Source organism: Neospora caninum, chromosome IX, assembly GCF_000208865.1.
Source record: "Neospora caninum Liverpool complete genome, chromosome IX".
Taxonomy (NCBI): domain Eukaryota; phylum Apicomplexa; class Conoidasida; order Eucoccidiorida; family Sarcocystidae; genus Neospora; species Neospora caninum.
In genome coordinates this window covers 5040812-5068403 of record NC_018390.1, presented here as the reverse complement: position 1 = coordinate 5068403, position 27592 = coordinate 5040812, and the positions used below count along the sequence as shown (strand labels likewise).

Here is a 27592-nt window from a genome sequence, read left to right as displayed (position 1 = left end):
CGCCATTTCGGCTCAGCGCTGACGCCTCACAACACGGGACTTACAGGGTCTCAAGCCGCCAAGCCCACTCCCTTCGTCATCACCTATTCTTCTTATGCTTCACACTCTTCCTTCTCTTTATCTCCTTCGCCTCCTTCGTCCGTACTTGTCTCCCCCCGACTCCTGCCACGACTGTTTTATTTGGCCAGCTGATTTACAGCGGAGGCACGGGCTGTTCATTTTCTTGACCCTTTTCCCCTTGTCCAGTCTCCATGGAATCTTGGCTTACCTTTTCTTCATTCCCCTTGTCACAGGCGATCTACAGGGGACTTTCCCGAGTTCGCTTCTTCTGCCTTCTCGTTCTTACTTCTCCTGGCCATGTCAAACCCGCCGCAGGGGCATCCCTTTGGAGGACGCCGTCCTCCAGCCCCACACGGTTACCCGCCACAGTCGCCTCCGCCGGGACATTTCAGTCGAAATGTCCCACAGGCTCCTGGTTATCAGCATTTGTCTGCTTTCCCTCGGCAGAGGCACCACCACGAGCGTCACTACCACCCCAGGCCGCCATACCGGCAGCCTCCGCGAGAGTCTCAGCCTCCGCCGTCCGGCCAAGACCACTTCCCTGTACATCACTTGAATGCGCCACATGAACCTCCTTCTGTGCCTCGTCCTCCTTCCGCGGTGCCTCCCTCTCACTGTCCGCCTTCTGGCGCGTCCTGTCCCCCTTTTTCTTCCCGTGCGCCGTTCCCGCACACTCGTGGCCACAACCCGTCTCAGTCCTCCTCTGGGTCTTTCGCGGCGTCTTCCCCAGACGCGCCACCGAGACAGCCCCGGTCAGGCCCACAGCCTCATACCTCTTTCGCTCAGCCTCCGCCCGCTGCTTCCTCTCGAGGACGGCGAGGAGACCGCGGGATTCCTCAGGCTAGCAGCATCTTGTCCACTGTCTCCGCCTTTCTGGAGTCGGAGAGACGCCGCGGCGGGCACGCAGCTCAGACTGCCGCGAAGCCTGTAGGAGGAGGGCCTCCTGGGTCTCCAGGGCCCGCGTCCGGGGCGGCCGGGGCGCCTGCGAGAAGGGACAATGTCCCCTCGCGGGCGGAGACCGATGTCGTGGTTATCGACAGCAGCGACGATGAAGCAGGAAAGCCACAAGAGCCGCCGAGTGGCGGAAGGAGCCATGGAGGACGAGGTCGAGGTGAGCAGACAGCGCGAGGCACGGGCCCTGGCGAGCGACGAAGAGAGGAAGAGAAGGCAGCGGCTGTGCGCCGGAGTCAGTGGCTTCTCCAGTCTGACGAATTAAGATGGGAAAGTGTCCCCGAGTTCAGGAGTCTCGCCCGAAAACGCCTGCACCGAGGCGTGCTCGGCAAGGCGCAGAAAATCGCCGAAATGGAAGACGGCATTCGCCAAACGGAAGAGGACGAAATGACATTCATCGTCCACTCGGAGAGGTAACGTTGTCTATCGCCTGTATGCGTCTCTGCCTTCGCACCGGAAGGTGGATCTTCCGCCCACAGTCAGCCAAGTGCAAAACGCCTCTGCAGCATGGTCGTCGGGCTCTGCCTCTTTGCAACACCCACCTCCCAACCTCCACGGTGCCCGATCGCTGTCGATGATCCCTTATGTGTATATCTGTGTAGAAAAACGTTTCGGTTCAGCTACGTATCGATATATGTGTGTCACTGTCCTCCGGGTAGCTGCAGCCTCGCGTTCTGCATCTGCGTAGCTGTCGGGTGCCGGTTCCCAGCCTCGCGCTGCACGCCTACGAAGCAGGGTGTCTCTGTGAGAATCCCTTTCGTCAGCCGTTTATGATCTCTCACTCGAACCGGTCTCACGTGCCGGCTTTGTCCCGTCTCTGCCCCTTTGGCAGCTGTCAAACTATCACTGTTTCGTCCCGACGCAAGGCACAGCGCGTGTCTCTCTGGGCCTCATGTCTGTACACTTTGACTCCTGTTTCTCAGTCCCCTTTTGCGCCCCATTTTGCGCTCTCCCCGTTGGTTTCGCCCCCCCCCCCCCTGAGCAGTCGCCCTGAATCTCTCGTTCTCTGCCTCTCCGAGTCCCGCGTCTTCTTCTGCTCTCTTGCTTCGCATTCACTCGCTTCATGCGTTCTCGCTTGCATGCGTTACGTTTTGCGTCTTCAGCTCCAACTGTCGCTTCGTCGACCTGGCGGTCTGCGAGTGCAGTTGCCCGAACCACGAGCCGCCGTGTTCGCATCTGACGGCGGTAGCGCTGGGGGGCTCTTCGCAAGATCGTCTCCAGTTTGCGTTGATGACGCTGATGAAGCTCCGCTTCTTGAATCCGTTTGCAGATCGAACCACCTCCTTCATCGCCCTCTCCACTCGAGAAGTTTCCCTCTCTTTCGGAGCCATTCAAAAGTTTGTCCGCTCGCACTTTGCGCGGCGTCACACGCCCGAAGAGGTGGCCGAGGCGGCGGTCCGAGCCGCCGTCGGCCTGCTGCTCAGATTCTACCAGCGCGCCCAAGGGACACTTCCCCCGCTGCCGTCCACAGTCCAGCGTGCGAAGGAGACGGAAAAGGAGAAGGGGACTGCCCGCGACAGCGACGACGAACCGGAAGAGACACCGGAGAAGGAAGAAGCAAATGCGACAGAGGACACGGTGCAAATTTGCGCATCCGACTCGAGTGCAGACGACAGCAGCGAGAGTGACGAGGCTGAGACGAGCGGCGAGCCGTCAGTGAGTCGAGAAGACGACTCGGAGCCGCGGACCTCCGGGACGAAGACAGGAAAGACAGAGAAGCGATCGAGAGAGCAGGAAAACGACGTACCTAGGGCCGACATTGCCTCTCACCTTGCACGCGCGGTCGCAAAAGCTGCTGAAGAACTCCTCTCTGCGTCCACGCTTTCGGCCTCGCCTTCTCCCTCTTCTCCTGCTTCGTCGGCTCCCCTGTCACCTCGCTCGCAGTCTCGTCAGGAAGAAACTTTGCAAGCGACATGTGGAGAGGGTGGTGTCGCGAGCGAGCCTGCAGGGGTGGCGGGCCCCGGGGCGAGGCTGGAGCTCTGGTGTCGCTTTGAGCAGAGCGTCCAGGCGCGTCTGCGGAAGTCGCTGAAGCGGCGCGCGAAGCTCCTCTCTTCTACAGCGGCCGACTCCGTGCCTTTGTCTCTCGCTGAGTCGGCCACGCCCCCGCTTCTGTGCCTCGGAGAGTTCCTCCGCAGGCTGGCTCGGGCAGAGCGCGAAGTTGGGAGCGAGGAGGGCGCGACTCCAGGGGAAGCGCCGCCGACAGAAAAGGAAAACGGAGCGAAGGACCGGAAGCGAGACCTCGGGGCGACAGACACTGTGCCTGGCCCGGCCTCTACCTCTACCTCTTTTCCCTTGTCTTCCTCTTCCACGTTCTCACCGTCCTGCGCTTCGGCTCTCTCGATGCCGAGAAGAAAAACACTTACATCTGCGGAAGCGATCCGTCTGCTGTCACTCTTCTTCTCGAGCGCCCAAGCCACAGCGGCTCCTGGGAGTCACAGGGGCGACACCGAGACTGGACTGGGCGGCGTGAAATCGGAGGAGAACCGTTTGTCGAGCGGCGCGTTTGTTGCTGGGGAGCCAGGCGCCGAGGCCTCACCTGGGAGACAGGCGGCGGGGGACCGTTCCTCTCCGGAGGGCGGGGTGGAGAGTGGGAAGAAGAGAGAGGATTTATTCTCTTCCGCAGCCTCTTCCTCCTGGGCAGATCGCGGCTGCGGTGAGGCAACGGAAGCCTCCGACGCTCCAGCCTCCCCTCTCGCTCCTGCATCTCCTCCCTTTGGGGGCTCTGGAGCTGCAGGGAATGAGGAACTGCTCTTTTCGATTTTGAGCGAAGTGCAGAAAATGAGGGACGAGAGAAGGCGGGGCATTTCGTGGAATGGTGAGGAAGACTGGGACAACTGGGAGACGGCGAGAGAGACAGAGGAGCAGCGAGCGGCCATCGGGGGGCCCGTGCCTCGATGGCAGAGAAGACGCCGCAGAAAGAGGCAAACTGGAGGCGACCTGCAAGAAATCGTCGAATGTCTAGCTGCACTGGAAGCACGCGTCGTCTCGAAGCGGGGGCCTCCGGGCCAAGTTGACGGAGACGCAGAGCGGGCCGACACGCGAGGCGAAGATTTGCTTTCCTCGCGGAAGCCGGAGCGAGGCAGAGAGGCCCAGGCGAGTTTCTTAAAATGTCTTCTTTCTCTGCCTGAGGCTCTCTGGGCGCTCGGCACTGCCTTGCGAGTCAGAGGGAGCCAAGCAGGCGACGCGGAGACACCTCTGGGACGCCGAGAGAGACAAAGGGACAGAGCCCTCGACAGCGGCACCGATCTAGAATCGAAAGGCGAAGGAAGGAGGCACAGAGTCCGCGAGGAGCGGGGTCGATCGCGGAACGCAAGCGACGTTGAGAATGACGGGGTAGAAGGCGAAGACGGCGGTCTCCGCAGCGTGCACGCGTCGTGGCAAGAGGCAGAAGGAAGGCACACAGCCCAGGCAAGGGACGAAGCCGCAATCCTTACCTTCTTTCTGGCCGAATCTTTCCCGTCGCTGTTTATGGGAGCTCCCGACCACACAGACCCTCGACGGGAAACACAGGCTTTGCCTCTAGCCTCCCCGGGGCCGGGTTCTCTTTGGCAGACGACAGATGTGCCGCTGTCCAAGCAGGATCGTCTCCGAGTCTATCACCGTCTTCTCCTGCTTCATGTCTCTGGATCGTCACTTTCTCCGTTTTCTTCTCTGTCTTCCGGCACTTCCGGGCGCCTTCCGTTGCCTTCGCTGCGACAAGGCAGGAGACTCGCTGCGCTAGGTCGCAGACTCCTCGGGCTCAGTTCGGCTCCTCTCGGCGAGGACAGCGCAAGTGACGACTCTTCGGAGGACGCATCTGGAGACGAATCTGGAGACCGAGGCAATCCCACGTTGTCTGTGGAAGGCCAAGCTCGACTCCGGGACCTCTACGGCGCTTCCATCCTTCCTGCAGTGTCTCTCCTGTCTCCGTCTTCTCTCCTTTCGTCTTTTCCTTCCGCTGCGTCTCGCGCTGTCGCCTCCCCTGGGTACGAGCGCCTCAGTTGCCCTGCGTCGAGCGTGCCCGTGGCGGCTGCCTCTCCGCCCTCGTCCTTCGCGGCGGGCTTCTCTCCCGGCCAGGTCGCCTGGTTGATAGCGACGGCGCCCCCCCTTGTCGATATGAACTTTTTCTTGAACTGGGAGTCGACTTTTGCGCCTCTTCACGGCCCGCTCCTCTCGTTTCTGAGACGACATCTTCATCTGCCTCTCGTCCCCGCTTCGGCCTCACCTGCTGCGCATTCGTCTCCGGGCACCCTGGCTGCGTCGTCCTTCTTCCTTCTCCTGGATCCCCAGACGCTCGTCCGACTTCCCCGTCACACCCTCGCTTCCTCGCGTTCGTCTTCCTCGCGTGCCGAGGAAGAGGCCGCCGCGCCCCAGGCAGAAGGCCCTGCTGCGGTCGCCGCATTTCTCCAGAGCCTCGGGCGACGCTGCGGCCAGGAGACAGCTGTCTCCTTTTTGTCGCTGCTGTGCACAGAACGCGCAGCAGGGCGATCGGCGGGCGCCGCTGCGCTCCGCGGGGTCGGCGACGAATCTGGCCTTCGCACGGAAATTCAGCGTCGCTTCTGGGGAGAGATCGCTTATGCGCAGGGAGCGAAACAAACTGACGCGAAGCCTCATAGCGACCGAGATGTCCAGAGTGTCGTCGCGTTTGCATCTCACTTTCTCCTTTCACTGCCGTTCTTCGCCTGGAGAGAAGGAATCGAGACATTGGTGTCTCCGCTTGCTGCCCGTGTGGGACGGAGACGTCTCTTGCTTGAAATGGAACGCTTGGCGTACGCGTCCTGGTTCTCAGGTTGCTCAGCCTCGGCAGCCCCTTCGACTTCTCTTCCGTCTTCTCTTTCCGCTTCGCCTCCTGTTTCCCTGCATCTTTCTGTTCCGTCTGCCTCCTGTCTTCCACGGCCTGGTTCGCGTTCGTCCTCGTCTTCTTCTGCTGGGCCAGTATGCGTCTTTTCGGGGCAAATGGAGACGAGCGCTCAACACCTCTCGCAGGCGCAATGCGCAGCTCTGGAAGCGGCGGTCTCTCTTTGCAGGGATGTGTTGGAGGCAGAAGAACAGGCCGAGACGTGGGAGAAGCGAGGGCGATGCGGTGAGCTCGAGCTCGGCGAAGCTGCTGGAAAATCGCTGCTCGAGAGACACGTCTCGAACCAGCTCGGGGCGAACCGAGAACCAGGCGCAGAGGGGGAAGGCGGCGAAGCGGGTTCTTTCCCAGAAACACAAGTTCCAAACACGCTGGGTGCGTCTACGGGGGAAAACAGCCACTCCTCGTCGGTACACGCTGATGCCTCTGAAGAGCCCGCGTCAGGTCTCTCTTCGCCGGTTCGGGGTGCGCGCCTCGAGTCCCCTCTGGCGCCTCAGGAAGGCCCGTTGTATCCTTCGTTCTCTCCAGTTTCGGGCGTGGACGACGAGGCACCCGTGCACCGGAGGCGTCGCTCGAGCTCGGACGAGGAAGAGCTTCTTCTTTCGCAGCCTCTGCTCCATCTCCGGAAGCCGCATCAAGCCCCGAAACCTGGCGAGATGGGCGAACGCGGAAGGGAAGCAGGAGGAGAGATTCGGGGAGTCCCCGACGAGCCCGTTTCGCTGTGTGAGAAGTTCGTGCCGTTTCAGAAGGCCTCGTCTTGCAAATCGGAGATGGATGCAGGCGCGGACGGCGAGGCAAGGCAACGCGTTTTGGAGCAAGGCACCCAGGGACTCGAGGCGAAGGAAGAGCCTGGCATCGAGGGAAAAGAGAGCCTTCCCTGTTCGGAGTCGCCCTACGCCCGCCAGCGAGCTATCATCGAAGCGATACGAATCGAGGAGTTTGGTGTAGGTTTGAAGCTGCGTGGTGGTGCCGAGAGCTCGTCCACGGGCGCGAAGGACCAGGATGCGCCTTCCCAAGAAGCCCTTCGCACACCTGAAGAGCGAGAAGAAAAGAAGAAGGAGCGGGAGACGAATGCGCTGATCGAAGACGTCCTTCTTAGGCAGAGACAGCGCCTGACGCGCGCGTTGGATCGGCTCTCTCGAGGGCTGTACACTGCAGATTCCCACCTACAGATGGAACTCCTTCAGAACGCAGACGACAACAACTACAGCGCGTTGGAGGCGCTCCGAAGCCAAGTGCGGATGAGAGAAAACGCATCGCTGAGTGCTGACGGCCTCTCGCTTGCCCTCGCGGAGCCTTCGCTTCATTTCGAGGTGACTCCGGAGGGCCTCGCTGCGTTCAACAACGAGAACGGGTTCACGGAGAAAGACGTCCGAGCGCTGTGCGACGTCGCCAGAAGCACGAAGGTTAAGCGCGAGGTCCGGGCGACGCAGGCGAACGGCGCCGGCAGCATCCCAGAAGAGGGGAAAGACAGGGAGAAGGCGGGGGAAGTGAAGAAGATTGGCAAATTTGGATTAGGTTTCAAGTCCGTGTTCGCCATCTCCGATCGTCCCCATCTCTTCTCGAAGGGGTTCGCCTTCAAATTCGAAGCGTCGGACCCCACAGGCCTCGGCTTTGTTCTCCCGCACTGGCTCGAGCCCCCCGAGGCGCACTTCTACCTTCCTGCCTCGGTCCTCGCCTCTGCAAACTGGGTGAGCAGTGGTGCCAACCTCTCTGGGCTCTTTCCGGGAAGCCCTCGACGCGTCGCGCTTCCCGGCTCGTGCGTCTCGCCCGGCCTCGCGCGCTTCCCCGCGACGAAAATCCCGACCGCGAAAAACGGCGTCGCCCCCCAGCGCCGGGAAGTGGGTTGCTCGTCTGTAGGAAGCCGTTCTCTCCGCGACGAAGCCGGCACCCGAGTCACCTCGTCGTTCTTCCAGGTCGCCCCTTCGGCGGGCCCTGCTGTCGGTTCGTCTTCGCCTTCGGCTGCTTCCGGAGCGCCCCTGGCTAGCTCGGCCTCCTCGGCCTCCGCCACATGGCGAACGGTCGTGTGGCTCCCCCTCAAGGCCTCGCTGCTGTCGGGAGTCGGCGCCGAGTGCTGGCGCGCACCCCAGGAAGGCCTCGCAGCCCGCCTCGCCGCCTTGTGCCCCGAAGAGCTTCTCTTTCTCCGGCAGCTGACGCGGGTGAGTTCGTGTCTCCGCCTGAGCCGTCCACCCGTCTTCTCTGTTGTCGAGAAGCGCGTCGTGGCCCTCAACCCCGAAGGAGACAGAGCAGGCGACTGCGGCGCGGGTTGCGCCGAGGCGGAGGCAGGGGGAGCATGGCGGCGGTTGTCCTTTTCGGGCGCAAGGCAGGGCAAGTCATACACAGTGCAGCGAGTGAGACTGGCCAGCAGGCATGCGGCTTTGCGCGAGGAGGAGGCGAGCGCGGCGGAGCCGCCAGCAGCGGAGGACGACAGAGACAATCCGCGGGGCTCAGGAGCGTCGAGACACCCGAACGGCGAAACCCGCAAAGAGGAAGACTGGATCCTCGTACGGTGCGAATTCTCCGTTCTCGTCCCTGCACAAAGGGAGGAAGAAGACGCTCGCCCTGCGTTGTCAGGGGGAGATCGAGAGGCCGAAGAAATGGAACGACGACGAACTGAAATCGTCGTGGCGCTTCCTCTCCTCTCCTCTGGGCATGCAGCTGCTCCTGTCTACGGTCTCGAAACTCGCCCTTCATTCGATCTCGTTCCCGATCCCGAAGCCCCTTCTTCTGCCTCTCCGGCTTCCTCTTCTTCCCGTCTTTCTGGCATCTCGTCCGCTCTTCTTCCGGCTGTTCCTGAGTCTCGCCCCGTGTTTTGTTACCTGCCGATTCGTTCCTTCGGCCTCCCGTTCGTCTTGCATGCGCCGTTCGAATTGACTGCCTCCCGCGAGAGTCTGGTCGTTTCGTCCTTCTTCAACCTCCAGTTGCGGGCGGCTTTGCCCGAGACGTTTCTCGCGGCTCTTCACTTCTGCAAGCGGTCAGATCTCTTCCCGCTGCAGACCTCGTTTCTCCGCTTCCTTCCCTTCTTCGCCGCCAAAGACAACGATTTCTTCGCGCCTGCAGCGCGCGAGATCCTCCGCCTCCTCAGACAAGAGCCTTGCGTCATGGTAATCGACCCCGCGGCACGGCTGTTTTCCTCTACCTCGCTTTCGTCTTCGTCTTTGTCGGCTTCTCGGCTCCAGAAGAGGCAAGTTGCAGAGACAGGTTCTGGAGGAGCAAGCGACACTGCGGAAGCAGGCACTTCCCGTCCCAGAAGCGAGAGCAGGCCGCTGCCGTTCATCTGGGCGGCGCCGACGATCGCGCTTCTGCCTTCGGCTTCTCTGCCAGCAAATCGGGCGACGCGAGCGAGAAGCTGGCCCCACCACGCGGCGTCTGAGGTCGCGGGTTTTGCTGCTCACCACGGGCTGGGCCGAGCTGCGAAGGCGGGCGGCCTCTCGGAGTCTTCGCTCCTGGCTGATCGCGCTTCTGGGGGCGAGCCGGCGTCTTCGAAGGCGCGTGCTGTCGAGGGCCAAGGCGGAGACAGGGACGGGGCGCAGCCCGCGGCGGCCCCACCCCGCGGACGCAGCGAAGTAGAGACGGGAGGGGAACCAGAAAAAGAGGAGGCAGGCGACTCGGGCGACTGCGCGACAGCCTCAGACGATCTGCAAGCGCGCTTGGTGTCTCCGGCGCTTCTGAAACAACACCTGAATCTCTTTTACGTTCATCCGACGATGCTCCAGGAAACTGGCGAGGAGGCGCTGCGTCGACTGGGCGTCCGCGCCTTCTCGCTCTGGGACGCCGTCGAGTTTCTTCGGTCGGCTGTCGCTTGCCACACGCCGACGGCACGTGGGCGTGGGGGCAGCACGAGCGCGAAAGCGGAATCTCCGTGTGTCGCTAGAGGAGACAGAGAGAACGCGTCTGCTGGGTCAACGGATTGTGCCTCTCGCGTCGCTGCTATCGGTCGAGCGGGCGAAGGCAGAGCTGAGGCGCGCACCTCTGCAGGCGCCGAGCAGGACTGGGGCGAGGCCGACGAGGTTTTGTCGGCGCCGTGGGTCGGCCTGTTTCTCTGTTTCCTTGATGAACTTGTGGAGAAGGGCGACTACACGCGAGATGAGATTCACTTTGCGTTCGAGGCTTTGAAAACGATTCCTTTTCTGCCTACGTCGTCTGGGTTGCGAGTCGCGGCGGGCATCCGGAGCGAGTCTGGACGCAGAGGCCGCGCCGGTGAGGGACGAGCAGCGACCCACGAGGAGGGCGAGAACGAAAAAAGGCCCTATCGCACAGGAGGCGCCGCGAGCGGAGACGCTTTCTTGCCTCTTTATGTGCTGGTGGGAGACAACGGCGTCCGTGAACAAGAAGAGACGCTCTTCTCGCACTCAGGGTTGTCGCCCCGCGCTGCGTTCCACGAGCTGTCCCCTTTCGGCTCGCCCGAGGGCGAAGGCGGCTTCAAGCCGCCAGGGGCCGAAGCCGAAACAGAGACAGCCGTGGCGTGCTCGCATTCAAGCTCGCCCTCTGCAGCCTGCGAGGGCGACAAGCGACAGACGGCGCGGGAAGAAGAGCGGCGACGGGCGTTGCTCCGAGGAACGAAACACGAGCCAGAGGAGACGCAAGGCGCGCAGAGGGAATCGGGAGATAACTCGCGGGAGGAAGCGCACATGCGCCACAGAACGCGACGCGCAGTCGAACATTTGGTTCGCATCCTCTCGCCCGAAGTGTTCCAGGCGTTTCGCGCGTCCGGTCGAGAAAACGACGGAGGCAGAGAACACGCGGACGGCTTCCCGAAGGAGAAAGAGGACGAACGCGCACTGCAGCGCATTCGCGCGCTCCGCAGTCTCAGTCGGCTCGGCGTTCAAGAGGCCGGGGCGTTCCAGCTGATTTCGTCTCGAGTCATTCCTCTTCTCTCCGACCCAGCGGCCGCCGAGCACCTCGCCGACTCCACCCTCGTCTCTCTCCTTGCCTTCCTCGCTCTCCACCTCGACGACTTGCGCGTCGTCTTGCGCTCGGCGGGGCAAAGGCAGCGTCCTCGCAGCGGAGAGAGAAAGAGCGAGAGAGAGGTTGCGAGAGAGCAATGGAGAGACAGGGGAAGGTGGGCGAGGCCGCGACGAGGGCCAGCCTCCGAGAGCCCCGGAAACGAAGCGCCAAGCACATTGGACAGGCGACAAAGGCGAGACGCGCAGAGGGCGGCGCCCTCCACAGATGAAGAGTTGGACGAAGCGGGCAAGGAAATTTGGAAGTCGTTCCAAGTGTTAACGGCAGCCGGCGAGCGGGTTGCCCTCGGCGATTGGCGCCTGCGACTGCCGGTGTCCCTTCGGGCCAGGCCTCTCGAGGGGACAGGGGAGCGCGAGGTGGCGAGTGGGGAGCCTGAGGGTCTGTTCAGCGGGAAGAGGAAGAAAGGCGAGCTGCGTAGTCTCCTCGAGGTTCCGCAACCAGTTGAACTCTCGTCGCGCTACTTCGATTACGCCCCAGTCGAAACCTGGGCTGCATTCTTCTCTTTTCTGGGACTCACAAACTTCCTGCCGGTCCAGAAGGTGGTGTACGAACTCGCGTGGCAGTCGGCTCGGCCGCCTTTGGGGGCTTCCGGAAACCTGAGCGACACGGACAAGGGCAGAAAGCAGCATGGGGAGGCGCTGGACAGCAGGGCGGGGCGCGGAAAGGAGGCAGACTGTCTCCTTTCTCTCCGTCTGCTTCAGATCGAGGACCAAGTGTTCGCCGCTTCGGACTACACGTGCGCCATCGCAGTGGGGGGCGTTGCCTCGACATCTTCGTTCGCTTCTCTCTCCGCGAGCGCGGCGTCGGCGGGCGCGGTGTCGGATGCGAGCAGCGAGAAGCTCAGAGACGAAAAAACGCGAGAGTCGCGGACGGCCGAAGCTGCCCTGGGTGTCGCAACTTTGCCGCTGAACATCCTCCAGCTTCTCGTGGCGAGTCGGACGCCCGCAGAGTGGCAGAGCCTCGTGGCGCACCAGGCCGCATGCAAGCAGTCAAGCGTCAATGTGGAGGCAGCGCCGGGAACGGCGAAGAATCGCTGCGGTCACGAGGTTCCCCGCGACCTCTCCACAGGACAGGGCGACGAGCGTGAAAGCCCCGGCATGGCGGATCGGAGCGAAAGAGCGGCAGCGTATCCGGCTTGGGACGAGACATGCGAAGCATCAGAACACGCGGGAGAGGATCCCCCAGAGGGAGTGTCGCTGCTGGTCGAGGACTTCATTTCTCTCGATTTCGAGCTGCTTTCAAACTCACTCGTGCTTCCACGCATGTCGCAAAACGCTTCTCTCCCGGTCTCGCCTTCCTCTGCTTCCGCGGGTTCTTTCCTTCCTGCGTCGGGAGGCTGCGCGTCGCGCTCGTCTCCTGAGCGAGGCACAGAACCCGAACGAGACCCAAGAGATCGGACAGAAGCCGACGACGAACGGCGACGCGCCCTCCTGCTCTCCGACATTTTGTGCCACAGCTGGGAGACGCGCATTCAACCGTTTTTGGCGGCGGCCTGCCGAGACACTCCGACGACGCGGACGCATGTCACGAGCCGCGGTCCCTCTCCTTTCTCTCTGTGGTCTTCTTCTTCCTCTTCTTCTGCGTTCCCCTCGGCCTTCCTTCTGCAACTTCGCACCCGTCGGTGGCTGCCTGCGTGCGAAGTAACGACGGCGGCAGCTGCCGAAGAACTGGAGAAGACGCGCGGCGCAGCGTTGACAGTCTGCAGAGCTGCCGAGGGGCGGCGAAGCCTCGACGGCTGCATGCACGCGCGAGGAGATGACACGCCTCGTCTGGACCCCGGCGAGAGGCTTCCCGAAGTTACCGTCGTTATGGACGTTGAGGGGGACGCCATGTCACAGAGCGACTCGAGCCTCGACAGTTCGTCGAGCGCTGACGAGGACGAGACACTGGGGCCTCGCGAAGGGCCTTTGCACGGACTGGCCCGTGGGAGGAAACGGCGACGTGGGAGCGGAAGGTCCCCACAACGGCAGCAGTCCGCCTTATCAGTGGATCTGGAGCGGGCGCCTCAAGGCCTTTGCCCTTCGGCCTGGAAGAGACAGTGTCTCTGTCCTTCTGGAGACGCAGCGGCCTGCGCGACTCGAGCCCCAGCCGATAGCGCGTCCCCGCCAAGGGGCAAACGGCGACGCTCGGGGCCGCGCCAGTCTCGGCGGAGCCGCGTTTCCCCCTCACCAGTCTCTTCTCTGTCACACCTGTCGTCCTCGGAGGAGGTTGACAACGAGTGGAGAGAACAGAGAAAGCGAAAGCGGTCGGCCAACGGCTCGCGACGCACGGGGCGCACGAGTGGAAACGAGAGGGAAGAGAGACAGGCGACTGGCGACGAGCTTCTCAGGTGGACCTACAGCGGCCTCGCCGCACCCGCCTCGCTTCACGCGCCGTCGGACCGCGTGTTCGCGGTGTATGGACACCTCGTGCGATTCCTCGACCCCCAGTGTTCGCAGTTGTGGTCAGGCGTGTGCGCGAACGGCGAGGAGGCAGAACAAAAGAGGGACGGGGCAGACAGGCCACGCACCGCAGGGCGAGAACAATGGGAGGCAGAGGACGACGGGCGAAAGCGAGAGAAAGGCCGCGGAATTGAACCAGCAGAGAATCGGGAGCTAAGCGAGCAGGATCGCGTCCATCCGCATTCGCTTCTCTCCTTCCAAGGCCGCTCCCACAGCAGCCAGCTGGCCGGTTCTTCCTCCTGTTCGTCCTCGTCCCTCTTCGCGTCTTGTCTGGGTTTGGACCCCAGGACTTGTTTCTCGCCGTCTTCCTCCGATCCGCTCTCTCTCTTGGGCGTAGGGACGCGCCCCACAGTCGTTGGAGCCTTGGCGCTCTTCCACGACCTCGGCGTGTGCCTCTCTTGTCCAGGCACAGCGAAGGAGACACGTGTGGGGTCCGCTGGGGACTCGGGCACGCGCGCTGCTTTGTCTTCTCTTCTCGTTTCTTCTTTCTGTACTGGAAGGGGAATTCCAGGAAGCCAAGCTGCAGGAGACATCGCTGAGGTCCTCACGGGAAGATCTGATGCTTTCCCCGTTTGGCGCGGATCGGCCGTTCGACTCAAAGACCGAGGCGAAACCGAGCGAAAGGAAGAGAGAGAGTGCAACGACAAAGCAAGGCGGAGCCGCGTTTCCGTCTGCGACTTCTCGCTTCCTCCTCTTCCCTCGCTCGCTCTCTGGCATGTGCGAGGCCTTCAGTGCGTCGCCTCACTTCCCTGTCTGGAAGACGGAAAAGGCCTCTCGTGTTTCTCCTCGGTGGTGCCATCTCACAGCCCCCTTTCTTTGTCGCGCTCTTCATCTCCTTCCGGCTTGTCGCCACGGTCCCCTGCGTCCACTGCTCTTCCTCGCCCCTCCGTCTTCTCTTCTCCGTCTTCGCCGTCAGTCGCTTTCTCAGGACGAGACACCGGTAGAAGCGTGGCGTTCACCCCGCACTCGCAGCGCGTCTCCGAGTTATGCGCGCCGTGTGCCGCGCTTCTGGACGGCGTCGCGCGCCTCCTTTTGTTCCTGGCGGAGGCTGCAGGCAGAGAAACGGAGCTAGGGGTTTGCGCCGTACCTCCGCTCCAAATGCTGGAGGGGTCGTGTCCTGAGCCCCGTTTGTTGGCAGGCGCCGCGTGGTCGTCTTCGTCTACCTCGGAGACTCTGTCGGATGGGCCAGGCGACGACGCAGCTCCACCCGCGCTTTGGCGGCTTCTTCGTTCTTGCTTCCAGCGAGACAGAGACGGGAAGTCTTTCCTTCTTCTGCCCGTTCCGTCTGCCCTCGTTTCTTCGACGAGAGGAACCGAACTGGATCAAACGACGGCCCCACATGCGACTCTCGCAACGTGCATGCGCGGCGCTTCTCAGTCGCCTGTGTCCTCATCTTCCTCGCTCGCTTCCGCTTCTCCGTCGTCTCCAGTCTCTGGCGGCGCGTGTGGCGAGTCGGCCGCGGGCTGTCTTAGATGGCTGGGTGTGGGCGAGGTGTATTGGAGCGCGCCGCCGGGCGTCTCTGAGGTTTGTTTCTCTTCGTCTTCGTTCTTTTCGTTTTTGTCGAGAACTCTGCTTTCCGTTAGTTCAGTGCGCCGGGCAGCCACCCAGGTGGAGAGCGAAGCGCAGGACGCGAGCGATCGGAAGGAGACACTTGCAGGGAGCTCTGCATCGTCTCGGCCTTCGTCGCTGTCTCTGTTTCCCGTTGCCACCCTTCCTCAGCTCTTTGCAGCGGAGGGCGAGAGCGAAGACGCAGTTCGAAGCATCAGGCGTCTCCTCGTTGATATTGCAGAGATGCGCCCAAACCCTTCCCTGCCGGACTGCTTCGATGCTTTGCTGAAGCTGACAACCTCAGAAGACGAAGCGCAGAGGCGCGACGTGCCACGGGTCGAGGGACACATCCACGGAAGGCGGCGGAGGGGAGGAAGAAAGCGGGAGGCGGGCGCACCGAGAAAATCGGAGCTGGCAGCAGAGACAAGACTTGTGAATCTGGCGAGAGAAGACCTAGGAAACGGCGAGGCCCCTCCACGCTCGTTGACGTCGGCCTCTGGTCTCTCCTTTGCTTCTTCGCCTGTCTCCAACCCGTCACCTTCGTCTGCGTGGCTGCCGCAGGGCCCCAGGAGTGTTTTGTCGGAGGAAAGTCGGACGACGCAGGCGGTTCTTCTTCTCCTTTTCTTCGCCTGCGAACTCCTCGAGCAAGAGCGGCGAAGCGACGTAGTCTCGGCTCTCTCTGCCAGGACGAAAAGCCTTGCGACCAGTCTCCTCGCGGCTGACGCCCGCGGCCGACTGCTGCATCCGCACTTGAACGCCAGAGGGGAGCGGGGCTGGGCGACGCGCCACAGGAACAAGTCGGGGCTCGACCAGGGACGCATTTTTAGCGACGGGGAGAGCGAGGAGGAGAAGCAGGAGAGGGACGAACATATCAGTGGGCGGCAAGGTTCACCGGTGGAGGCGACGCGCAGCGGCCAGGACTGCAAGGAAAGAGCGGGGTCGGCCGCCGAGGCGCGAGTGGGCGTCGCAGAGGAGGCCAGACGAAGGCGCGAGGAAGAGACAGACGCGACAATGAGGAGACTCAGGGCCCTTTTCTGGGAGCTGCCAATCATCCCCACGTGCGTCCCTGCCTCCCGCCCCGCGCGAGCCTGCGCAGAGACAGGTGTCTCTGCCCCCTTCCCCGCGAAGCAGACCAGTGAGGAAACACAGGGCCCGTCGTGTCAGAACGGCGGAGGCGACGGAGACAGCCCTGCGCATCGAGATGGGTGGTTCAATGAAGAAGACATCCCCAAACACGAGGAAGAGTCTCGACAGACAAGACTGGAAGAAGGACGCATCATTTGGGTACCTCCCCGCGACGGATTGTCTCTTGTCGCCTACGAACGCGACGCGGAGATCTGGACAGCGTTTGCTTCCTTGTTTACCGTCTCGGCTTCTTCCCCTTCACCGTGTGCGTCTTCGGACTCTTCTGCTTGCGGGTGGGACGGCGACGAGAGCAGCAAGAAGGCAAACGAGACCCACCCGCGACCGTCGCCGGATCTCCTTCGCTCGCGCCTGACTTGGCTTCCTGAATCGATTTTGACTCTCGACCAAGTCGTTGAGAGAGAAGAGCTGAAGAAGGTGGCGCACATTCTGTCTCCCTCGCCTTGGGCCGCGTCCTCTGCTTCGGCCGTTCCTGGAGTCTCTTCTGTACCGTCCCCATCTGTTCGGGACGTCGAAGCCTATTTGCGCGCTGAAGCGCGACTGGGCGTTCTCCGCCTTCAACGAAGTCTCTCGCGTCTTTTCCCCGACGCCATCGCTCTCGCCTCCGGCCAAACTCCGAATTCAATGTCTCATCCACCTGCAGGCGCCTGGCCCCCGTCAGCGGGTTTCTCGTGGAGGCTGACCCGCGAGAAACCGCTTCCGTTCCGTTCTCTTTGGGTGGCCTTTCTTCGCGAGGCATTTGCGGCGCGGTTCTTCCACACCGAGTGTGTGCGTCAAGTGTCTGCATCCCTTCCATTTCTCCCTGGAATCACTTCTTTCAGTTCTTTCTGTGGAGAATTGAATTCAAGTTCTGCTCGCGCGTCGGCACCTTCGCCTGGGTCGCGGGGCTCTGCGCGGCGTGGCCCCTCGGGACGGACCTCGGCCTCCCTGCCTGCTCCGGGGTCAGCGGTGGGCGCCGGATACTCTTCTTCGCGCCTTCTCTCTCTGTCTCCTTCGCGGTCGTTCTCGCCGCCCCTGCCTCTGGAAGCGCTGGAGCTCTTCCTCGCCCCCTCACTCAAACGCCTCCTTTGCTGCGCGTTGCTGCCTTTCGTCCGTCGCTACCTTTTCGTTCGCCTGCCTCACCTTTATCGCTTCCTCGTTGCGGAGCCGGACAGCTCTCTGCACGCAGGCAGCGTAGTCAAAGGAGCAGAGATGCCGGCAGAGCGATCCGAAACGCAGGGGGAAGCAAACACGACAGACGGCGCATGCGGAAGGCCTCGAATCTTCGTGAGACTCAGACAGCTGAAGCTCTACGCGACCGGAGATCTGGGGCTGCGTCTCCTTCACCGCGCGACTGGCGTCGCCAGCCCTGTTCAGCGGCAAGACGCCTTCCTGCTGGGCTTTCGAGGCAGCGCCGAAGACGAAGTGGAAGACGGCGCCCGAGAGAAGGATCGAGGCGCCGGCAGGGAAACGGAAGACGACCGTCTGAGTCTGGAGGACGAGGAACTCTCTGCGTGTCCTCGTCAAGAAGACGCGCCGTCTTCGCTGCCGCTCCTTTTGGCAATCGCGGAGGCAGACCACTTCCGCTGGTTCACCCAACCGGCCGCCCCGGACTGCCCGCCGTTTCAACTGCGCTTTGTCCCCCTTCCGCCGGAGGTCTTCCGAGAATTCTCTCGAGTGTTTTCCCTGCGCGGCGAACCGTTGGAAGCTCTCGCAACGTTTCTGCATCTCTGCTACACTGTACAGCTCCAGTGTCTCCTCGTCAAGCAGCTCGAAGGTCAGTCGCCAGAGAGGTCGAAACGCGCCTCAAGGTCTCCCGGCAGCTCTGCCGAAAATCGCAGCCTGCAGGCTTCCCTCGCAGACGAAATCTGTCGCTTCCTGACGGCGCAAGGCCTTCCGTCTCTGTCGGATTTTCGGTCCACTTCGGTGTCGCTGGCGTCGAGAAAGAGCGACGAAGCCGCCAGCAAAAGTGCAGATGGCCTGCGGGACGTTCCAGGAGCGGGGAGCAGCGCCGGCGATACAGCGATCGACTACACTCTCTTCTATAGACTCCACGGAGAAGACAAAGACGGGGACGAAGGCGGCGCCGTTCCCCGGTCGATGGACCCCGCGAGGCTGGCCACGACGGATGGAGGGCGAGAAAGTCTTTTGTGGGCCGACGAGTGGATCCGAGAAGCTCTAAGGGAGGACGACAGACAAGAGTACGACGCGTGGCGGAAACTGGGAGAGGGCGTCGCCAGCGACGAGGAGAAAGAGCGCGAAGGTGTAGAAGGGGATGGCGACGGTAAACTGTGCGACGAAAAGCTGAAGACCAAGCAGAATTCCCGTTCCGGCGAGGCACGAAACGAGGACGGAGAGGAAGGCGAACGCCACCAGGAAGAGGACGCAGATGGCAGTGTCTCTGATGAGGCACAGAGACCGGACACGGAACGCATGCGAGGCCCAGAGACTGCGGTGCGGAACGCAGGCGAGGAACACGGGGGAGAGTCGCTCATGGATGAGTTCTTCGTCAGTGACCTGGATCGCCAGACTGTCCCCCACATCTTTGGAGGGCTCCTCACTTTCGGCAAAGAAGGCATGGAGACCGAGAGCACGGACCCGCGTCTTCGCGCGAAAGAAGGGAGTGAACAGGACAGCGAAGTGCGCAGACGAGAGCGAGACGGAGAGCTGGGTGGCGTTGTTGAGGGAGAGAGTGCCGCCGGCGAGTTGGGTCGCGACCCCAAAGACACAGGAAAGACTTTCAACAGTCTACAAAGAGACCACGAGGGAGAAGAACGCGAATCGGAAAGAAGAGAGAACGCTGTTCGAGTTCGCGAGACCCTGCGCCTCGGCGCGTTCACTGCAGAGGATCTGGAGCTTCCTCCAGGGTAAGTTTGTCTGTTTTAGAAAGCGAGAAGGCGTCGAAGGCCCTCTCGACAGCTGTACAGACAAACGCGCCCACGCGTCTAGGTCTCACACGGAGACTGCTTGCGTTGTTTCGTGTGCGCCCTCTTTTTCTCGGCGTCGCGTGTCTCTTCTCTTTTTGCCTTCGTTGCTGTCCTCGTCCTGCCCCGCCGCCTGCCTCTTCGCTCTCTGACGGTTTCTCTCCCTTTCTGCCACGGTGCGAAACGGCCGCTCTGTCAGTCTGTCGCTCCCGCCGTTCTTTTCGCTCTCTGGTCATCGCGACTGCGTACAGCGAGGAACGGAGACGATCGCGTGGTCAGGTTGTGTACACATACATGTGAAGCTTCACAATCGCGCAGGCGGCCTACAGCCCACTGCCTGCATGTTTGGAGACGTCCGTAGCCGTTTCGGCTCGGCTAATCTGACTGGTGTCTTCTTTGTCGTGTCCTCCGCGTTGCCTGTTACCAGCTTCGAGGACGTCGCGCCTCGGCGCCAGCTCCCCACCTCCGAGGGGGTTTCCTCCGCCAAGACAGACAGGACGGGACGCAGGGGCGAGGGCATCGTTTTTTCGTTTCTTTCTCTCCAGTTCAAGGACGAGATTCAAGAGGGAAGATGCCGCATTCTGTGGGTGAACGAGGACGAAGAGAGCGGGACGCCGTATGACATTCTTGTCACGGTAAGAAGCAGAAGAAAAGGAGCACACGACCACGCAAGCGCAGGAGAAAACAAGAAGGCAGATACAGAAGGGAAGGGGGAGAAAACCAGACACGGAGAACTTGCAGAGGCGATTTCCCTCCTTTCTCCCTTTAAGCGTCACCAATGAATACGGGGGCAGGAAGGGAGCACGTCTTCGCGAGTTATTTTGCACTTGCTGCTGGTGTTCGTGTGTGGATCGGGACTCGAGAGAGACTGGTCGACAGGCTCTGCGGTCTTTCCGGATCTGTGCTTCCCCCGTTTCTCTTGCCTCTGCTTGGCGACAGAAATATGGTCAGGTTGGCAGCTCAGCGCTTCCAGAGTCGATCTACATCGAAGTGAAGGCAACGTCCTCGCAATCCAAATCCTTCTTCGAAGTCTCTCACAAGGAGTGGCAGTTTGCGCAGCAACACGTAAGCCTCGACACGACTCGCGTATACTCATGTGCATACCTACATATATAGTTGTACATATCTGTATCTAAATATGTATATATATATATATATATATATTTATAGAGTCGTGTGTATATATATAAGTGTTTGTTTGGAGAGAGTCGGGCTGTGAGAGGTGCCTGTGTCGAGTTTAAACTGTGTCCGCTGTCGCTGTCTGCGTGCGTTTTGTATTGCCGAAGTGGGAACCAGAGTCAAACAGTCAAGCGGTTTTGGGCCTTCGTTGTGCGTTTTCCCTTTTCGTGTATCCGTGTGTAGGGCGACCACTTCCACATATACCGAGTGCTGGACGCAGAGGGCGAGCAACCGAGGATTCTGAGGTAAGTTGTCGGTATCTCCGGAGCCGCGTGCCGCGAAACCGCGACTACGGAATCTCTTCATTTATCTCTGCTGTTGCAAACGTGCTGCGAGGGAGGCCTTTCGGGTTACGTGGTGTATTCATCCGATGCTTTCCATTCGTCTCCCAGCATTTGCACGTCACAAAGGGGTACGTGACCAAAGAGAGAGCGAGACTCAGACTGTCTCGCTTCACGGAGAACGTCTGGTCGCTGAGGTTCCCTTCCCGGATAAACTTCGTAGATGCCTTGTCCTTTGGAATTCCACGATCTACAGTTTGGCCATCTCGTGCATGGCTCCAGCTAGTTGAAGCTTACATTCTGTGGATAAATTACGCTGTCGTTGGCGCTTGCGAATTTGTACGAAACCGGTTGACACCGACCCTTGACAACAGAGCCGACAATAGGGAAAGGCAATGCATGGCTTCGCCGGTGGACAGAGGTAGAGGCTACCTCTCCACTGGGGTGTGGACTCATTCGTTAATCCACAGGACTCTAGATAGGGTTGCCTATATATATATATATACAGAGAGAGGTGTCTGCAGGTGCGTCTCGGCCATTTTGCGTGTGTATATGTGTACAAATGTGGATCTGCTTTGGGCCGCTTTGTTGCCATGTTTTTGGTTTTGATGTTTATTTCGGTGTTTTACAGAATTGTGAATCCCTATCGTCAGTGGCGCGAGAATCGAATTGGCATATGCATCGCCCTGTGAGCGGCAGGAGAACGCCGGAAATGAGAAGGGGACAGACTGCGGAGGGGAGACACATGCGAGTCTGTCTCGCAGTCTCGCGTCACCACGCATCTCTCCGTGTCTCTCTGTGAATCACATGTTTCATGGTCTTCCTCTCTTCCAATGAGCCGCCCTGGCAAGGAACCTCGGAGACGTCCGAGATACTCCTACCGGAGGAAACGCGTGCGTGACCCACACTTGGGCTCCAAACGGGGGCGGCCGAATCCGGTGCGTGAGCGCCTACCCGCATATTAGGCGACAGCCACAAGCGCCCAGGGCCTTGGAGGCTCCAGGGCCGAGCAAAAACAGCTCCATGTGGACCGTAGCACGACGCGAGGACACGCGTTCAAGGCGACGAAACGACAGAGTGTCAGGTTTTGAAAGCGACAAAACAACGCCAAGCGAAGAGACAAGAGAAAAGAAAGCGCTGTCCAACGAGACGCCGAGAGGAAAAACTTTTTGCTGGAGCCACGAAAAGGCGACACGAGCGAAAAGAGGCATCAGGAGAGGCGCTCGCTCTTCCACGACAGCAGAACCAAGACTCTCACCCCCCCCCCCCTCCCGCGGAGAGTAACGTAGACCCGGAGTAGGAGTTACCGCCAGAGGAATGTCGGTCTCGCTCCGCTTTTCCCCCTTTTTCCTTCCCTCTGTGTGTCTACAGGTGATGTGCAGTAATTCGTTTCCCAGGAAAGATTCATGTCTTTCTGTACGTGCATATATATATATATATATACATGTATGCACCTCAACCTATGTCTATGCATATATGCATTTACGCAGAAAGTCTAAAGATGAGGGGAGCTAGAAACTCGCTTGAGAGTTCCGCGGACTCTTGTCGCTGTGGCCGTCTGTACACGTCGTCTGACTTTCTGGTCCAAGCAAGTGTCCTTTTTCGCGCATGCAGTTTGAGTGGTAAGGCGGCAAGCTTGCGCCCTTTGGATTCCTGTCGCTGCCTCTTCGACAGCCCGCAGGAGAGGTCCAGTCCGTCGCCTCGCACGCGCGGTGCTGCTCCTGCTGGGCTTGGCCGAGGAAGATCTTCACGAGATTCTGAGAGCACATGAAGGACGGAAACCCCACCACTTCGTATTCAGTGTTCTGGTACATTGTATTTTACAAAACGTTTCTGGGTTCATCCCGTTCATCTGTCGGCGCTAGGTGCTCTGTGATAGGTCGCGGATTCTGTTTGCTTTTGTCAGTTTGACACGGGACGCCGTTCCTTCTTCAGCAGAGACTGGCGTTCCTAGCTCGGACAATGATACGACAGACAGCATCTTCTACAGGTCCAGGTGTAGTTGTTCGTATATATATATATATATATATATATATATAGATACGAATGTTCCGCTGCTTTACGGCCTGTGGCTTGACACCCTACGGCCGTTCGTGGCAGTGCATGCGTATATACGTGTACTCACGTGTCGACGAACTGGCCACTTAATCACGGGCGTCGATTTGCACACCGTTAGGTGTCGAGACCGTTAGGAATAGGCAGTGTAGGTGAGGCGAAGAGATGTGCGGTGAACTAAGGAACAGACTGCTGATGAAAAGACAAACGCACGAGAGGCACGCTTCCACCACGGCTCAACTCACTGCCACAGGGGCGACGTCTTTGTCGGTGATCAGCTGGAATTCATCTCCAAAGAGCAGAGCGTGCTTGAAGCAGCAATTGACGTACGCCACTGTGTCTGTCTGCGAAGAGATGGAAAGGAAAAATATCATCTCACGAGCTCCTTTTGTCGGCTCGTGTACCAAGTACAGCAGACGACCACCACGCGGTAGACACATGCACGGCCTATCAGAAGAGTGCCCCACGGGACATTGAAGAGGGAGAACGCACATTCACAGATCGATCAAAGAGACGGAAAGGTCGCCGGCGCATCGCTGAGGTGGTTGAGGAAATCCTCGTGAACCAAAGACAGAAACGAGCCTGCGAGGTATGAGAGAAGAAGCAAGAAGGTCACACGCCATAGCTGTGTTCCTACAGTGCATTAATACAGATAGATGGAGACGAACGACAGAGTCGGGGCGACGAAAAGGAGAAACAGAGACGTTGAGGCTCATTCCCTTGTTGGGGCGAGCTAAACTCACCTCCACCAGATACTCAAAATGCTGTCTGTAGATGTGGCAGTAGACCTGCATGAGCTGAGATAAGATGAAGCTCACGTGCTGCGGAAAGTCATCGGGGAAAGGCGAGCCTGCAGCGTCAGACAAGGAAGTAGTCTAGCGCGTTAGCTTCACACACTTCAGGTCGAGATATGCGGAACGCAAAAGTCGCCACGCACGCTGCCGGGTGCCGTTGCCAATGCCAGTGTAGAGTTGTCTTTTCCGAAGAAAGAGGAACGACAGATTGGTGGCCTCGTTTGCGAGACCAAAGAGAAGCCGGACGCACACGCCCTCACCTGGCTCAATAACAAAAATTGTCGGATCCTGCAGAAGGCTCCTCAATTGTACACAAATCAGCCTCACGTGCTCCTTCGCAGAGTGGCTGGCCTCACCATCAACTCCAGGAAGCGCCTGCCTGGAAAGGAAAACACAAGACTGCGGCGTTTTGTAGCGCATGCATATGTAAATGAATATATCCGCCCATGCCCTGTCTCACTGCATGCATATATCTCTGCCGTGTCACGCAGCCATGTAGACAGATGTGTTTGCACACACTGCAGCCTTGTGGTTGGGACGTGCGGAAACGCCTTCGCCTTCGGCGGCGGCCATACCGTAGATACTCGATTTCCTCCCCCTCGTGCGACAGCTCTTACTCTCCAGCTGTGAAGCCTCGACATTGGCATTGGTCTTTAACGAAACTCCATACCAACTGGACTTCGTTGAAAACGTCAAAGGCTGAGGAGACGAAGACTCACAACGGAAACGAAAACAGAGTTCTACCTAGACGCTGCGCGTACTATTGTCTGAGTTTTCCTGAGCACCTCAAAGTATATATATATATATATATATATACATATAATGCATGCATCTCTTCAGGGTTTTGGGTTTAGTATATATATATATATGCTCTCATACGTGGTGACGTGACCACATACATGAAACCGTATCTATAAAAGGGCATGCGCGGCTGTACTCCTACTTGCAGCGGCATGTGTACATGAACTGTCTGCAGTTATGTGCGTGTACGCAGGTGGCTGATTAGGCTGCACTGGTGCGTGGACATAACTGTCTTCCTTGTAAGCATTCGGAGATGCGTGAACGTGGTTGTCTTCTTCGGTGGGAGTCCAGCGCACTTTTTACAGCTAGCCACTCGTTCAGATCCACACAAGTTGCAGGCATTTTCACAGCCAGGGGCAGAACTTGATTCCCCAGAGAGGCCCTGGCAGCTGTCAAGGTCCTGAAGATTTTTTAAGAACACACAAACGCGGCAGCAGCAAGCGGCGTCGCCTGGCACGAAGGTACATGGATGAGTGTAGCGCGTCACCGGGAGAGCACGGCATCGCGAACGGGTGCGAAGACGAGACAGGTGTACAAGATGAGGCATGTTGATATCTGCGGTTGAGTAAATGCACACATGCCAACATCGACACATCAAGAGAAATGCAAATGAAAAACTAGAGAAGTGAGGCACAGTAGTCTACCATATAAGATGTAAGTCGCTTGTGGAATAGCACTGCTGCTACTTCTCTAACTAGATGTTGAACGCTAGCAAATGCACAAGATGCTTCTGAAGTATATCTAAATGCTAGAGTGATAGCTGTAATTATTTGGAGTCCAGGTCGCGAAAGGGACGGATAACAACTGCGCTTTGAGCGTGTGCCATAACGACAAGCAAGGCATAACCCTCGAACTTTTTCTGGCAAGTGCCGTGGCGGCATTGCCGACAGCTGGCTTACATGGCCCATCGGGGCGGATGCGTGAGGAAGGCTGCGCTACGTATACTTGTTGACGTTTCTGGCTCATCTCGTTCACTTTCGCCGCATACATGGGAGGTTTTTTTCGGTCCATTCGCGCCCCCTCCTGAAACAAAGAAACAAACGGTGAAAATACGGGGAGGAAATACGGGGAACACCGACGGCTGGCGGGAAGTCAGCCGGCGAGCCGTTGACGTGGGCCCGTTGCTTCAAACAATAGTTAGCATGGCTTTCGACGTAACGACGAATGGAGTTTGAACTGCAAACTACGAAGGTCTAGTACACATCCATAAATACAGTATCTCTACGAATTTGTGTTCCACTGCAGTAACGCAAACACTGAGAGGCACTTGCATGTCAACGCAAACGGGCCGATCATCGCAGAAAGTGAAAAAAACGTTTCAGTCTTCGATGCATGAAGCTACGAGAATTGCATCGCTGTGGCTCGCAGACTGTCCCCAGTTTCGTAAAGCGGAGTGGGGTATTTTTTGTTTCTCAGTAAGCAAAGAATATGCGCAAGTTTGGCATGAGGAAGCGAATGCCCTTGACCGGAACGAGGAACGGGATTTGATTTGGTTCTTCGACTCCCGGGGGCGGAGATTCATCATCCGTTCTTAATTGCATCTAGGGCCGTCATCGTATCACTTAAAACGTAGGAAACCCTTGCTGTTTTCTTCGTTTAGTGTCACTGCAGCGGCCCACGCCGAAAGCTGGTGGTACCAAAGAAAGCCAGAGAAGGGACAAGTGAAAGGAAAAACTGCGAAAATGGCCTTGATGACAATGTTGTGCAATAAGCAAGAAGTACAACCAGGTTTTACCTTCGACAGGCGCCTTTCTCGCGCAAGGCCGGGGAAGTCGCCACGACGTCCAGTAGTTCATAGTGAAAAGCAAACGCAGCGAGGATCAGGAAAAACTAAAACATTGAACAACATAGGTCGACAGAAACAGAAAACAGAAGGGAGGAACGACCAAGAAAAGCGGTCCTCTGCAAGCCCTTTTTCGACTTTTGAATTCTTTCTACACGTGAACGGGGTCTGGAACACATTGGCGATGGCAGTGCGCGCAACGCCCCCGCGACGATCGGGGTTTACGTGGGTTTTTTTTGAGGCTGCAAAGGACAGCCACGGGAAAGAAAGAAGGGGTATGAACAGTCGAGTGCAACCACAGTTGGAAGCCTCAAGTCAACCTGCTAAAATAAGGCACATCATGAGGAGGTGCTTCCGTACATCCATACAGCACTCAATTTCGTCTCCGTACCCAAGGAGAACTACCAGATTTACTGTGTGTAACCGCCACCCGTTGTCATTGGAGCAGATGCTTTTGAGCAAAACACATTGACCGCCTTATCAGTGCAAATGCATGCTTTCTTGCAGTAGCGGGAAAGCAACTCGCAGACTCAGAGCAATGCAGGGGTTCTGTCCATGGAAACTTGACCGTGTTTCCAAGCGCTGATAAAGGAGATCAGATGCAGAGCAAAAGCAGCGATCTGGCCCCGGAGGGCCTCGGCATGAAGCAAATTTGACCTCAAAGTGTACGCTTTCGGCTTACAAATATATCGCCATGGTTTCCACCTATACTCAAAGACTTAAGTAAAATGCCCACACATTGTCAGTTGTGTAAGTATATGCTAATTTTGTGCCTGTATGCCTAGTGGTGCATATATAGTTTGCAAGTCTCTACCCCCGGATGTCTGGCCGTAAAGCCCTCTCGCGAGACACGCATTGATAAAGCTGTCGTCTGACATGGATTGCTCGATGATCAACAAAAGAAGCGAGTGTCCCACGCATGCTGTTTCGGGCAGGTATGTTCATACGTTTAGATTTCGCGGGAGTGTTTCAGCTGTCAGTGGGCAGTCTCGGTACCTACAAGTGTGTATATTCCGGTAGCGGTTTTGTCCAGTTCCGTAAATATGCTTCTGTTGCAAGCTGCACCGCTCGTGCCAAATCTTTACCCGTGCACGGTGTAGGAAAGTCTTCTTTCTGCAGCATCAAAGGCATGTGCCCAAGCGACACCTAGGCGACTCCGCAGATCACACCAGCTCCTGCAAGCTACAATGCTGTCTAGAAACTCTATTTTCTATTAGCAACTTTTGTCGACCAAGTAACGCCCCTTGACGCATTAGTTCATTTCGCCGGCATCTGATGCCTTGTTCTGTACCGGTGCCACACTTCCGCTTCCCATAGAGAAAAGAAGTGCTCGTTTACTTGAAAACAAGCAAGAAGTTCCTGTTTTCGCTATCTTAACAAAAAGGTTTTCTAGCGTCGTCCGCATGCCCAAAGCAGTTACGATACAGAATCCACGACAAAAACGTGCCCTTGTCACACGAACTGATTCCTCGATAAACGATGCAATAATAGTCGAGTGCTTGTCTCCCTGGCCTCTCGCCACATTGCTAAGCGAGTGATTTTTTCCCCTCTTGCCTTGCCGCAAAGCGACTACAGCGAAAAGCAAAACCTGAGACAGACGGCAACGTCCCAGGCATTCCCCGTGCGTCCTAGGGAGCTCCGCCCTTTCGATTCTTCCACAAAACGTAACAATCCCACTTCCATCCTCCCTCGTTACCTGCGCACCATTTTTTCCCACCACGCAGGCTCAAGAACCAGGGCACACATTCCGCCCCTCCCCGTTCCTTTCCAGACGTCCCCAGCAACTAACCACCGCTGCACGGAAGCAAGAATTGCATGCCCTACATGCGTATAAAGGCGCACATATCTTCACAC

At 58.8% G+C, this 27592-nt stretch overlaps 2 protein-coding genes across 2 annotated transcripts; one reads left to right on the top strand and one right to left on the bottom strand.

Annotated features, from left to right (window-relative positions):
• Nucleotides 1-357: 357 nt before the first annotated feature.
• Nucleotides 358-20997, top strand: NCLIV_044430 (hypothetical protein; the record flags this gene model as incomplete). The annotated part of the gene is made up of 7 exons (XM_003881365.1): nt 358-1424; nt 2115-14775; nt 14971-18788; nt 19273-19480; nt 19785-19910; nt 20208-20269; nt 20937-20997. The coding sequence occupies 7 exons, from the start codon at nt 358-360 to the stop codon at nt 20995-20997; spliced, it is 18003 nt and encodes a 6000-aa protein (XP_003881414.1).
• An 819-nt stretch (nt 20998-21816) lies between these two features.
• NCLIV_044420 (hypothetical protein) lies at nt 21817-24966 on the bottom strand (the record flags this gene model as incomplete). The annotated part of the gene is made up of 6 exons (XM_003881364.1): nt 21817-22062; nt 22606-22704; nt 23104-23210; nt 23415-23533; nt 23772-23853; nt 24855-24966. 6 exons carry the CDS (start codon nt 24964-24966, stop codon nt 21817-21819), a joined length of 765 nt encoding a protein of 254 aa, XP_003881413.1.
• Nucleotides 24967-27592: the final 2626 nt, after the last annotated feature.